Here is a 13,071-nt window from a genome sequence, read left to right on the forward strand (position 1 = left end):
CAAAGGACTTGTGTGCCTGCATATGAGCCTAACCAATGGTTAAGTTCAACAGGGGGTTGGGGCATCCGTGGGGAGGGGTGTGGGATGGGAATGGGGGTATGAGGACAAATATGTGACACCTTAATCAATAAAGAAATTAAAAAAAAAAAAAAACCTGGTCCACTGTCTTCTGGATAAAAACCAAGCTCTTTGGACTGATTATCTGTAACCACCCTCACCATGCCAATGGTCTGGTCCTATCTCCCGCCGGCTCTTCTGGTTCCCTTCATCGCACTTACACAAAAGTCCTAACAATTCCCTGAGGGCCCAAGGTCATCTCCCATGTGCCTTCCCTTCTACCTGTAATGTCCAGAGCCTCTCCTCACCTGCCCGACTCCTTTTCGTCCTTCAGAACTCAGCTGCAGCACTCCCTCCGCTAGGAAGCCTGCCTTCTTCCCAATCTCACCCGTCCCAGCTGAGCGTGAGGACCCCTCCTCGGTGCTCTCATGGCATGCCATGAGGTCATGTCAGCCCCATCTCCAACATCCCTCAACAACTCTAAACCTTTGTTGTCGTTCCTTATCCTCCTACGAATCTGTGAGCTCCTTGAAGGAAGGGATTGTCTTATTTATCTTTGTGTCTTCGAGGCCCAGCCTAATCCCCAGCAAATGGTACATGCCCAGTAAATACTGTTCGCAGTTTGTGAGCTATAAATTGTTTAGTTTCTTTTTTGCCCCCTCCCCTTTCGCTATTTTATTGAGATACATATTTGCATAGAGCAAAATCCACTCTTTTTGGCTTACTGTTGATGTGGACAATCAAGATACAGAACAGTTCCACCCTGGCCGGGTGGCTTAGTTGGTTAGAGCATCATCCTTTTGGTGTACAGACACTCCTACCAACTGAGCCACACCTGCCAGGGGCGGTATTGGCTTTTGTAGGAATGTAACTTTTCATTTATTTTGGGGGTGGAACTACTAAGTCTTATAGTATGTTTTCTTTTAATTTTTTTGTTGAATTTATTGGGGTAATATTGGTTAATAAAATTATATTGGCTTAGGTGTACAATTCTACAGTGCAAATTTATAAGAAACTGCCAAACTATTTTCCAAAGTGTCTGTACCACAGCATAATATTGTGATAATTATGTGTGGTGCCAGATGGGTGCTAGGTTCGTCACTTAATACGGTATATAAATGTCGAATCATTATGTTGTATACCTGAAACTAATATTATATGTCATCTGTAATTGAAAAATGAATTTTTAAGACAGTGTCTTACCATTTTGCGTCACCACCACAAGCATTCCGGTTCTTCCTCACCAAGCACAGTTTATTGAAAAGACAACAATTGAATTGCCTTTGTACCTTTTTGGAAAATCAATTGACAGTATATGTGTAGGTCTATTTCTGGATTTTGGATTTAGTTTCATCAATGTATGTGTCTATTCTTTCATGACTACTATACTTTATTGATTACTGTAGCTTCATAGTAAGTCTTGAGACCAAGTAGTGAAGAATTCAAACTTTGTTCTTCCTTTAAAAATTGCTTGGCCCTAGCTAGTTTGGCTCAGTGGACAGAGCATCGGCCTGCAAACTAAAGAGTTTGGGGTTCGATTCTGGTCAAGGGCACCTGCCTGGGTTTCGGGCTCTATCCCTAGTAGGGGGCGTGCAGAAGGCAGCTGATCAATGATTCTCTCTCATCATTGATGTTTTTATCTCTTTCTCCCTCTCCCTTCCTCTCTGAAATCAATTAAATAAATTCATGCACTGGAGGGGGGTCCCTCAGCCAGGCCTGCCCCCTCTCACAGTCCAGGAGCCCTCAGGGGCAGGAGGTGACCTGGTGATCAGGGGAAGGTACGCCCCCATCACACCTCTGCTGCTGCCATTGCCGGCAGCACAAGCCTCAGCCAGCCCTGGTTACCTGAGCCTTAGGTGGCCCTGGGCAGCTGGGCAGCCGCCATCGAGGCTTGCCTGCGCCTTGGGCCGGCCCTGGGCAGCTGGGGGTTTGAGAGGACTGGGGGACTCCAGAGGCAGGTGCGCCAAGCGGCCGGGCCCACCTGGGGGCAGGCCGGGCTGTGCTGAGCGCCTACCGCCCAGGCAGGGCTGAGGGGACTGGGCACCACCGTCTTGTGGCTATGGGCGCCACCATCTTTGAAGGTGTGTCAGTCAATTAGCATATTCCCTCCTTATTGGCTGTGGATGCCACCATCTTTTGTGAGGGCATGATGGTCAATTAGCATATTCCCTCTTTATTAGATAGGATATTAAAAATTGCTTGGCTAGTCTAGTTTCTTTAGCTTTTCATATAAATTTTAGAATCAGCGTGTCTATGTCTACAAAAAAAAAAAAAAATATCCCGTAGAGATCTTGATTTGGATTGCATTGAATTCATAGTCAGTTTGGAAAGAATTGGTATGTTAACAATATTGAATCTTCCAATCCATGAGCATAGTACATGTTTCAATTTGCTTAGGTCACCTTTGATTTTTTTCTCAACATATCTGTACTTTAGAGATGTGCACAGAGATTATGACCATATTTTTTATATTTATACCTAAATATTTCTATTTTAATGCTATTATCTTTTTATTGGCATTATCTTTTTTATTTCAATTTCCAGTTGTTTGATGTTACTGTAGAGAAATATAATTATTTTTGTATATTGATCATATATCCTGCAACCTATATAAACTCACTTATTCTAGTAGCTCTTTTTTATATATAAATAATCACATTGTCTATGAATAGAGATCATTTTATTTCCTCCTTTATAATCCATATCTTTTTCTTGCCTCTTTGCACTGACTAGGACCATCAGGAGGATGTTAAAATGCGTGTTGAGAACAATCATCCTTGCCTTGGAGGAGAAACATTTGGTTTTTCACCATTAAGTATGGTGTTAGCTGTGGGTGTTTTGTAGATGTCCATTATCAGATTAAGAAAGTTTAGAGTTTTTTAAATAAATGGATATTGAATTTTGTCAAATGCCGTTTCTGTGTCTATTGAAATAATTTAACTGCATCCCATAAATTTGGTTGTGTTTTCATTTTCATTTAATTTACAATATCTTCTAATTGTCCTAATTTTCTCTCTGACCCATTTAAAAATATGTTAATTTCCCAGTATATGTGAATTTTCCAGGTACTTTTCTGTTATTTTTTTCTAGTTCACTTAATTCTGTTATTGTCAGAAAACATATTTTTGTTGTTAATCCTCGCCCAGGGATATTTTTTCCATTGATACTTAGAGAGAGTGGAAGGGAAGAGTAGAAACAGAGAGAAACATCGATGTGAGAGAGACACATCAATTGGTTGTAATAGCTACTTCAAAAACTTTTCTAATAATTTCAGCATCTAAGTCATCTTAGAGTTGGCATATGTTGATTTAATTCCCCTTGAGAAGTGGTCATATTTTTCTGGCTCTTTGTATGTTGAACAATTTTAGATTATATCTTAGACATTGTGTAGACTCAGTCCTATTATAATCCTTTATAGAATGTTGATTTTGTTGTTGTTTATAGAGGCAATAAACTAATTTAGGTCAGGCCCTAAGTCTATCTCATCTTCTGTTGGTGGTGGTTCTAATTTCAGCACAAATCCACAAGAGAAAAGAGAAAAGGAAGGAAAATTTACCCCACACAAATGACTTCTCCAAATTTTGACTCCTCGACACCATCTTCCTGCTTTTGTTTAATTTTCAGTCAGTAGGTAGTTGTTTTCTATTTTTGTCCAGAGTTTTATGTAATCAATAGGAGATATAAACTATAGTGGAATTACTCTGTCTTGCCCAGAATTTGAAACTCCTACCCAGTTTATTTTGATTTGCTAGTGTCTTAAAAACCTAGATAAATGAAGTCCCAAAGCATCAAGAAGACAGTGACAGCAGGAGAAAAGCTCAAAGCTAAGAGGAAATAAATCCTTCTCCCATGTTTAGAGTCCTGGTTAGATGTGAGGGCACTCCTTCTAACTTGTGATACCCAGACCAATGGGATTATTTCTGTTTTCTGGATGAGAAGAGTAAGAAAGAGCTGGTGATTTGCCGATTTGGTCCCCAATCTAATCCCCAGACCCTCTTCTGTTCTGTACTGCATGCAGGGCACTGACCATTACAAACTACATTTCCAAAGATTCCTTGACAATTAGCTTTAATGAGATTACACCAATAGGAGGCACGCACATGACATTGGAGGGCAGGAGGAGAGGAGAAATCAGAGTATTTCTCCCACTCTCTGCTTCAGGCAGCAATAGCTGTGTTTCTTTTGCGGTCTAGATTCCCCAGATACCCTTTCCCCCAACGTCCCCGCTGAGCTGCCCTGGTTCCTCAGCTCCAGGACGCCACCTCCTCTCCCCAGCCTTCCATCCAACAAGTGGTTGTGGTTCCTCGTTTACCTGGTCTCGGGGTTGCCTCACATCCCTTTTACCCTTTCAACTCTCGCAACATTTTTGTAACCAGTTTCTTCTATTGAATTCCTGCTACTGAAATACCAGCATAGACTCGGTTTACCTGGACTCAGACGGACACAGTCCATGTGGGAGGGCAGGAAGAAAACTCTAGCTCAGGTCTCCTGATTCACAGGTCAGTATCCCTGCTGCCCTTCTCTGGCTGAAAGGGAACATCAGGAAACAGACCACCTTCTGGCCAACCCGGAGGGCAAGGCCTTGATCTAAGTTGCACATTATTTTACAGGAATGTAAGATTTCGCTGTTCATATATAATCCACTTTCTAAGAAAGTTGTCTTGTGTTCATCAGCATCTTCCTTTTGTGATAATACAGTAGATGATCATTTAGACTCTTTTGCACCTATATCCCCGCTCCTCCCAGGGGTCCTTCTGCAACAGGCAGACAAGGTGAGTCGTGGGAAACTGAAGCGACTTCATGAAGACCCAGAAGAGCAGGCGATGGGAACTGAACAAGAATCAGGGCTGGGACTGAGCAAGACCCCAGCTGGAGTGGTCAGTGGTGCCCACAAGAGGATGGGATGGCTTCACCCCAGGAGCAAACCGGGGGTTATGGGACTCAGTGGTGTCTGAGAGGGGTCAGAGTTTTGGCAACGTCCCCAAGGCCATAAGGCTGGTAAATGGCAGGGCAGGGGAGGAGAAAACTTCCTGGCTGTCCCCAGAAGTGGGTGCAGGAACCAGGTTGGAGTTGGGACCACAGCCAGGGAAGACAACGCCTGGCCCAGCCACAAGCTTTGTCAGGGCACCAGGTCAGCGTTTGATGGTCTCTGTCCTGCTTATGAGACAGAAATAAAGGCACAGCCAGCACCTGTCACAAAAGATCTTTAATGGTCTCCTATTTATGGTTCCTTTGTTCATTGTCCTGTTAGAGTTGAATAAACTTTAATAACTTATCTGACATAACAAGGAATGCCACAGGTACAACACATACACCTGGCAGGCGGCCCAGGAGTGAGGGTGTCACAAAATAATCATTCACAGAAGGGCTACAGACCTGGGGACCTGTCCCAGTCACCACCTGTCACTCCCGGCACCCAGGACCCACACAGAGTCACTGTATCAGGCTGAGCACTGGCTCCCACTGAGTAGAAGAGCTCCCCCTCCCCCGCCCCCGGGGTCTGTGGCTGGCCCTTAACACGGAGCAGACGTTCCAGTGCGACCGGGCGTCCTGCACGCGTTCCCCTGAGGGCTCCACTGATCTGCAGCACAGACCGCGATCGCACCCCGAGTTCATGAGGCTCCCACTTCTCCTGTGATACCACCTCCCACACCTCCCGTGAGTCTTCCTGTAATTCCTGTGAGGTGGGCAGAGCCTGGCACTAGCCCCATGTTACACAAGGAGAAACTGAGGTCGGTGGGTCCCAAGAGCACACTCAGCTGAACGTGGAGCACCGTCTGGCTGGCAGTGCCCTAAGCCTCACACTTCCACCTACAATGCCCTGGGCAGGGGGAGACAGGATTCTGTGCCAAGGGCTGGTCTAGGTCTCACCAAAGTGCCCACCCTCAGCCCTGATGAGGGGCCTGGGTGAAGGGACAGGCTGGCAGGGAGAGGATTTGGGAGCCTGTAGGTAGGGGACCAGCCTCTCTCCAGGCACCCTCCTGTGGCCCACACACCCGATTGCCCACCAATGTGGGTGTGGAATCCTATTAGAATTGCTCAAGGTGACTTGCTGCCTAAAAGGTCTCTGGACAGATCCTGCTCTCACAGGAGAGATTTTGCTATCAAGTCCTGCCCCAGCATTTCTTTTAGGAAACCCGGACTTGCATCTATCTGGCTAGATGTAAAGAGGACCCTGACTCTAGTTTCTCCTCCCATCACCCTGTCCCTTCTGTCATCCCACGTGCCTGGGCTAAGAGATCTGGGTATCATACTGGGGTGAGGGCTGGGCCTGTTCCCTTGCTCCACACTCCCCGATGCTGCAGGGGCCACTATCAGGGTCAGGACCCACCCTCGCTGAGCACCAGGCTCGACCCCAATGAAACTTAAGCCCCAGCCACAGGGTGGGGGGGCTACAAAATCATCAAATGGGTACGTGTGTGTGTGTGTGTGTGTGTGTGTGTGTGTGTGTGTGTGTGTGTGAATAGGCAAATGCTTGGGCCTGGGTGTGTGACCCAAGTTCCAATACAAATCTGTATGGGAATGCTAGAGCCATTCCAACATGAAAAGCAAGAATAGAACCTGTGCTTGCTGGTCGAAGATCAAACCTCCGAATGGTGGTCTGAAGAATTTTTTTTCTTCAAAAGAAAATTTGAAGGTGAAACCTCAATAGGCAAGTCAGATAAAAGCAGAGTTGTTCTGGTGGAAGTGGTAATGGCGGAGGGCTGGAGACCTATCCTACGCCTCCACCCCTCCCTTCCCACTTTAGCAGCCCCTGGCAAATCTCTGTGGAACACCAGGGGTTCCACAGCACCTGGTTTGAAAAACCCCTGTGTCAGCATGTCTACAAATCATGGGTCCTGGGGACCTGTGCTTTGACTTCCCTTTCAGGGTGAAGAGTTGGGAGAGAGCGATGGCGGGGGAGGATGCTCCCCCTTCAAGAGACCTCTCTTTGAAGCCACTGGGCAGTGACCCTGCAGGGGAGTATCAGAGGTGAAAATCCTGCCCCAACAGGTAGGCCATTTCCGTCCTGGAGGGAGGACAGAGTGATGGAACTGCCTGGGCCAAGGTGCAGGCCCAATGTAGGCTTATGCACGAGGGTGGAGGGAGTCTGTTTTGGTCCTTGTTGGCTTTAAAAAGAAACACATGAGAACAGGTTTAGGCCTATGTCCATGAGACCCTATAAGAGTTCAAGATTGGGGCCTAATGCCTCCTTCCGGGAGAGGGAGAGGATGTCCAGTCACCAGTCACTGGCAGGAGAGAAGCAGCCTTGGCTGAGACGACTGGGGACCGGACAGCTGGGGTCGGCTCTCCGTGCCCGAGGCCTGGGTTTTCCCTGAGCCCAAATACCTCCCGAGTATCGTCAAGAAGCATTGGCCGTCCTGTTTGACCCTGGAGGGGACATTGTACTTGGAGGGAAGGGGCAGGCAATTTCTATTCCGCCTCCTTCTTAGGTTCTTCAGTGGAGCACTGATTTGGAGCCTGGGGCTGGGGGTTCTCACCAACCTGGGACAAGAGCCAAGGCTTCCTGGCCTCTGTGGGGTCTGAGAGATGGAAGATGTGGGTGACACCAAGCCCGGGAGGGACAAAGGTGCCCCAGTCCCAATCACTGACAATACCCATGTCTTGTCTCTCTGTCCTGATTGCTGAGACCATGTGGGCATGGAATTCCTGAATAGTGCCTCAGTTTCCCCCCTCAGCTGGGTCCCAAAGCCGACCTGGCTACATCTCATTCTGGTTGACATCTGCCTAAGTGAGAAGGGGGCAAGAGGTGGCCAGTGGGAGGAAGGCTCAGCCCACAGCACACTTCCTGGGTGGCCTTGGGCCACGCCCCTGCGGTGGCAGGGCCATGGTCAGTGCAGCCATTTGCAATGTATAGGGTTGACTTTCATCTCTACTGACTCCCACCCATCTGGACCTCACAGTTCCTTGAGTCAAGTGGGGAAGGCACTGCTGTCCCATTTTACAGTTAGGGAAACTGAGCCCAAGAGGTCGAGTGACTTGCTCAAGGCTACTCAGCTGGCTGATGACGGTCGGAACTGAGAGGCACTGTGGACTGCCAGGCCGGCGTGCTTTTCCTGCACCCTGTGGGAGCCAGCTTGTCAGCGACCCCCCAGCTGAAGCCATACCCCAAGTGAGGCCGCTCTCACCTGTCTGGGCTCTGAGGCTGAGGAGGCCCGTGGAGTCTCACCAAATAACCCAGTCCTTAGTTTCCCTGGGACCGACTCTTCTCACAGCGGGAATGCCGAGTCCACTGACCCTCTGCCTGGGGGTTTTCACTCAGAACCATGGTCCTCCTTCCTGCCTAGACTGCAACCTAAATGCCACCCGCATGGCCTACTAGAAAGTCCCCGTGTAGGTGGTCAGCACAGGCCCCAAATGTGTGCACAGGAAGAACGGACACTGTGGGCTGGTGCCTGGGCCCAGTGGGGCTCTCCAACCCCCCAGGTTCATGACTCAGATGGAGAGGGGCCCTGCAGAGGACTCGGTCATGTTTGGGCTGCAGGGGGAGTGGAGCCGACCAGAAGCGTGGAGAGATGCCGTGGGCCCTTCTCTCAGGACGAGGCCAGAGGAAATACTGGTCTGAGAGTCCCCTGAGCTGCAGCATAGGACTCTGCAGGTGGGCACCAGCCCAGGGGCAAGGAGGGCTAAACTCCAGCCTGTGCACCATTCATAAAACTGTCCATGCTAACGTGGGCGGAGGCCACCTGGAAGGGGCACCATGTCTAATTCACATCAAGGCACTAAAAGGACTAGCAGCAGCCATGGAGCTCTGAATAAACGGCCCCGTTCCTCCCCCATGACTTTCCCCTGACCATGAGCTCCCTGAGGACAGGATCTCCAGTGCTCGGCACAGGGCAATGAAGTTATCAGCCAAGGATGGTTAAGACAACTTCCAATGAACTTGACCACTGCCCTGCTGCAGTCCTGCACCCAAAGAGTGAAAGGCTAGGTGGGCCTATGATGCTTCCTGCAGCTGGAGAAATTTCAGGTAAACACTGGGATAAACACAAAAGGGTGAGTGAGATGTTGGGGTAGGAGCTCAAGAAACCAGTGGCAGGTCTTTTGTGCGCACAGGTTAGAGATGGAGGAGAAGGGGTGTCGGGAGTGATTATCCCAAATCCTAAAGGGTCTTATGCCAGCTCCAAAGATTCCAGAGGAAGACACTGGAGACCATATGCTTGTGGTGTGTTGTTCCAGCATTTCACCAACTTTACAGCTGCCCAGGGAGGTGCACACAGCCCGGCAAGCTCTGGTAGGGGCTCGATGCCTGAGGCACCTGCAGCTAGGACCCAAGGTCTGGCCAGGGGGTGGGGGTGGGGTGACTGTCCTGAGCTGACTTGATTCTCACCTGGGTAGGGGCTGCTAGGGTTGAATCTTCATGAGATTCAGAAGTGAAGGGCTAGTACAGTGCCAAGCATGGGAACTGGGTAATCTCATCATGGTAAATGGTTGCCCAGGCCAATTGAAAAGGATTGAGATTCAATTTATATAATAAAATTTTGCTGTCTCCTTTCAGACAGGTATGGGATAGAAATAGAAGGAAGCAGGAATTGAGGAGAGAGCCTCTTGTTCCATAAATCAATATACTTGCTTGGGTTTAAGGTAAACCTCAGGTATCAGCATTCACAGGGGCTGTGAGTTACTGGAGGTCCTATCACAAGTACTCCTCCCCACCCCCACCCCCCAAGGCTCAGCAAATACAAGCTCTGTCCTTTTGTAATAATCGGGCCCCAGGGCCGAGCAGCTCATGCTAGCTATGGCCACACCTTGACATCAGGCAACCTCCAGAGGCCCAGGAAGGGGCCTTCCCAGGCCTGGGGTGGAGAAGTGGTAGCTTTCCAAGATCCTGCCACCTCGGGGCTTTAATGAGTCCCCTCGGGAGGCAGCCAGAACAGGGTCAGAGGCTCTGGCTCCACCCACTAAACCAGAAACGTCAATGTTCACACATTCTTAGGAGGCCAGGGCTGGGAGGACCCTTTGTGATCATTGGTCAAACCCCTTGGTTTTCCAGGTGAAGAACTGAGGTCCAGAAAGGGAAAGGAACTTGCCCAAGGTCACACAGTAAGTGAGCAGCAAAGGCCAGACAACAGAGACCTCTGAACACTTTCTACCTCATTTGCCTGTCCCGTTGCCCTGGAAACACCCCAGGTCTTAATCACACCAGCCAATGGGTACTGGGTCCCCATGACATTGGGGGGGAGGAGGGGGAGAGGGATCATCAATTCCCCAAGGAAACAAAAGGTTCCTTGCTATGCAGCAGCCCCACCCTTTTAGTTGAGGGCCCCCCGATGGACCCTGCCACCTTCTGGAAGGACCTCTTTTGCCTGTGGGTATGGTGGCCACAGATGCTGCCTCCCAGCCTACAGGACCAGCCCAGCCCAGCCCAGCCCTGGAGAACGGCAAGGTGGAGGCAGGAGGACACCGGTGTCCCCGGACCCTTTAGACGTCCAGGCTTGCTTCCCATGGCGTCGCCAACCACAAGTCCACAAAGAAAGGGAACAGGACAGATTCCCACCTTTCCGCCCCTGCACCCATCTCTCAGAGCCACCCTTCCGGAAACCTCCTCTGTCGCTTCGGCTCACTCTGTCTGGAGGAGGGGCAGGGGGTACTTTCTGAAGACCCCTCCTTTTCTCTCTCTATGTGCATATTTATAGGTAGGACACACACGTAAGATACAGGGTAGCTAGGAGATTATATCCTGACAATACTGAAATAGACTACAGCTTGCCTTACACTAGCTAACTGCTGGTAAGAAAGTCGGTCCAGTTGCTCTTGTCCATTCCTGGGGTCTAAACTAATGTCACTGTCAGACACAGAGGAACAGGGGTGGAAGTGGGGAGGTGTTTAGTGGGTCAGGACTGCAAAAAGGCATTGAGAATCTATCCACAGTCTGTCCTCCCAGCCAGAAGAGCGTGGCCTTCACCATGGTCATCTCTTAGCTGCCAGACTGTGTTAACCGCCTGGGACTGTGGGCATTCATTCCCTCACACATCTGGACCCCTCAACCCCACCCTTCCAAGTCCTGTACCCTATCGTCCCCCCTGCTCCCCATCCCAAGTCAAATTCCAAGGCCAGAGCCATAGTGGCCTTTCTGGGAGTCAGCAGGAAGAGGATGGAGAGGTGACTGCAGTGACAGGGTTATGGTGGTGCACGTGGCCCTGTCGGCGTGGTGATGTGGGGCCCGTCCTGAGGCCAGAGGTTCACCACCACAACCTGGAAGACCACTGGGCCCCTGTAGAGACTGGAAGAACGAAGGGGAGGGGGCACCAGAACAGGAAGAAGACGAGTAAGCAGCCTAGTGCAGGAGGGTGGACCTGGAGCTGCCCGCGGGGGCCGGCCCCGGCCTATCTGTCGTTGAGCTGTGGAGAGCCAGTACCATCCTCCTCCTCCTCCTTGTCGTCCTTCATGCCTTTCAGTCTCTGCCGGGCAAAGTCCTCAAACACAATGTCGTCGTCACTGGTGGGAAAGACAAGGGAAACGGGGAGGTGTTTGCAGGGCAGGGAGGGTAGGCATCCTCAGAGGGGTCAGAGGGCCAGCGTGCCGATGGGACTGACACTGAGTCGGTGGGCTGACCCTGGGCAAAAAGGCCTGCCAGGCTGCACACCTGGTCACATCTGGCCTCCAGCCCGTTGTGGACACAGCAGAGGAAGGCACACGTCTGCCCTTCGTGCCTACGGGCTGAAAAGTGACCCGGTTCTTGAGGCGCTGGGGGCGGGTGTAGCTGGGCTGGGGCCAGAGGACGAACCCACTCCCACGGTGAGAGGCCAGGCCACCGGCATGTCCACAGCACACCCTGGGTTCCCCAAGAACAGGCCCAAGGAACCCACCCACCCCCCTAAAGATCTCCTTCAGGAAGCATTTCGGTTTCTGCACAGGAAGGAGCGGTTGACTTACTGGGAGAGAAAACCGTGAAGGCCCTTTCTCCAGCAAAGTGCCGGCTCACGTTCTACCTGAGGAGTCTTGGAGAGGAAGGGTTCGGGGGGTACAACATCTAAATAGGGGTGCAGAGGAAGGAAGGGTGGGGAAAGGGGGTGCCTGAGTGGGTTTCAGGACTAAGCACTGCTTTCAAGAACAATGAGCTCCCTTCTACTATGAAACAGGTCCACTCAGGCCCACCCGAGTCCTCTGTCCCCCGGAATTCAGCCAGCGGTGTGGGGGTGTTCTCCTGGGGTGACTTGAAATCCCACATCCCAAATATCTCCTGGGAGACAAGGGCAGAGTGGGTTTGGAGCTGGAACGAGAAAGCTGGTTTGCCCTGGAGGTGGTTCATGATGTTGGCCCAGGTCCCCCCCTCTGGCAACTGTCCGGTGAGCCGGTGGCCTTTGGCCGCAGGGAAATCCACATCAGGCCTCAGGAGTCAGAAGCAATAAGAACCTTCCCCACTGCATAGCCTGATTTCACTGGTTGGGCCTGGGTGGGACATGAGAGCCCCAGCCCAGGGCCACGAACCAGCCCTGTGTGAGCCAAGCAGGTGCTGCGGACAGACTGATGGACGTGCAAAGGATGAGGGAAGAAGACAAACCCCTCCGAGGCAGGAGGAAGGGAAGCAGGCATGGAGGGTCCTTCAAGTCACATGCAGGCAAGCGGCTTGCTCAAGAGGCAGCAGCGGTGGCTCTCGGCAGACACGGTTAGCCCAGCTGCTCCTCAGGGGTTAATAAGCATATATGCAAATGACCCTGTTGCCCCACCCACCACCCAACCTCCGCTCCCCAGACATCTGCAGGCAAGGTTTGGCTTACTTTGTGTCAAGTTCTATGAGGTTGGTATCTACGGGCGCCTCGTTCTCTGGAACTAAACACAGGATGGGCAGGCACCCATGGGTTAGTGTGAGTGGGTATGGGGACACAGGTCCCCGCCCCAGAACAACCAAGCTAAGATGAGGAGGATAATGGAAGAAGGGACTTGGGAAGGAAGCTGGTCCCTGGTCTCAGAAATACCCCAGAACTTCCTAAAGGCAGATGAGAGGCTCCGGGAGGGTCCCCGAGGCCCCCTGCAGCCCCAGGAGAAGGAAGAGCCTCCGGACCCTGCTCC

At 50.8% G+C, this 13,071-nt stretch overlaps 1 protein-coding gene across 4 annotated transcripts in view; it reads right to left on the reverse strand.

Moving 5' to 3' along the window:
* Nucleotides 1–5,248: 5,248 nt before the first annotated feature.
* The window catches only part of ARRB1 (arrestin beta 1), a gene marked incomplete at its 5' end in the record, with an annotated part of 72,451 nt that continues 64,628 nt past the window's right edge, over nt 5,249–13,071 (reverse strand). For all 4 annotated transcript variants that reach the window (XM_079787284.1, XM_079787282.1, XM_079787281.1 and 1 more), the window contains 2 exons: nt 5,249–11,496; nt 12,780–12,831. In XM_079787284.1, coding sequence (XP_079643410.1) covers nt 11,385–11,496; nt 12,780–12,831 — 164 coding nt within the window. In that variant the 3' untranslated portion in view covers nt 5,249–11,384. The remainder of the gene's footprint in view (nt 11,497–12,779; nt 12,832–13,071) is intronic.

The sequence above is a fragment of the Cnephaeus nilssonii genome, assembly GCF_951640355.1.
Source record: "Cnephaeus nilssonii genome assembly, chromosome: 13".
NCBI lineage: Eukaryota > Metazoa > Chordata > Mammalia > Chiroptera > Vespertilionidae > Cnephaeus > Cnephaeus nilssonii.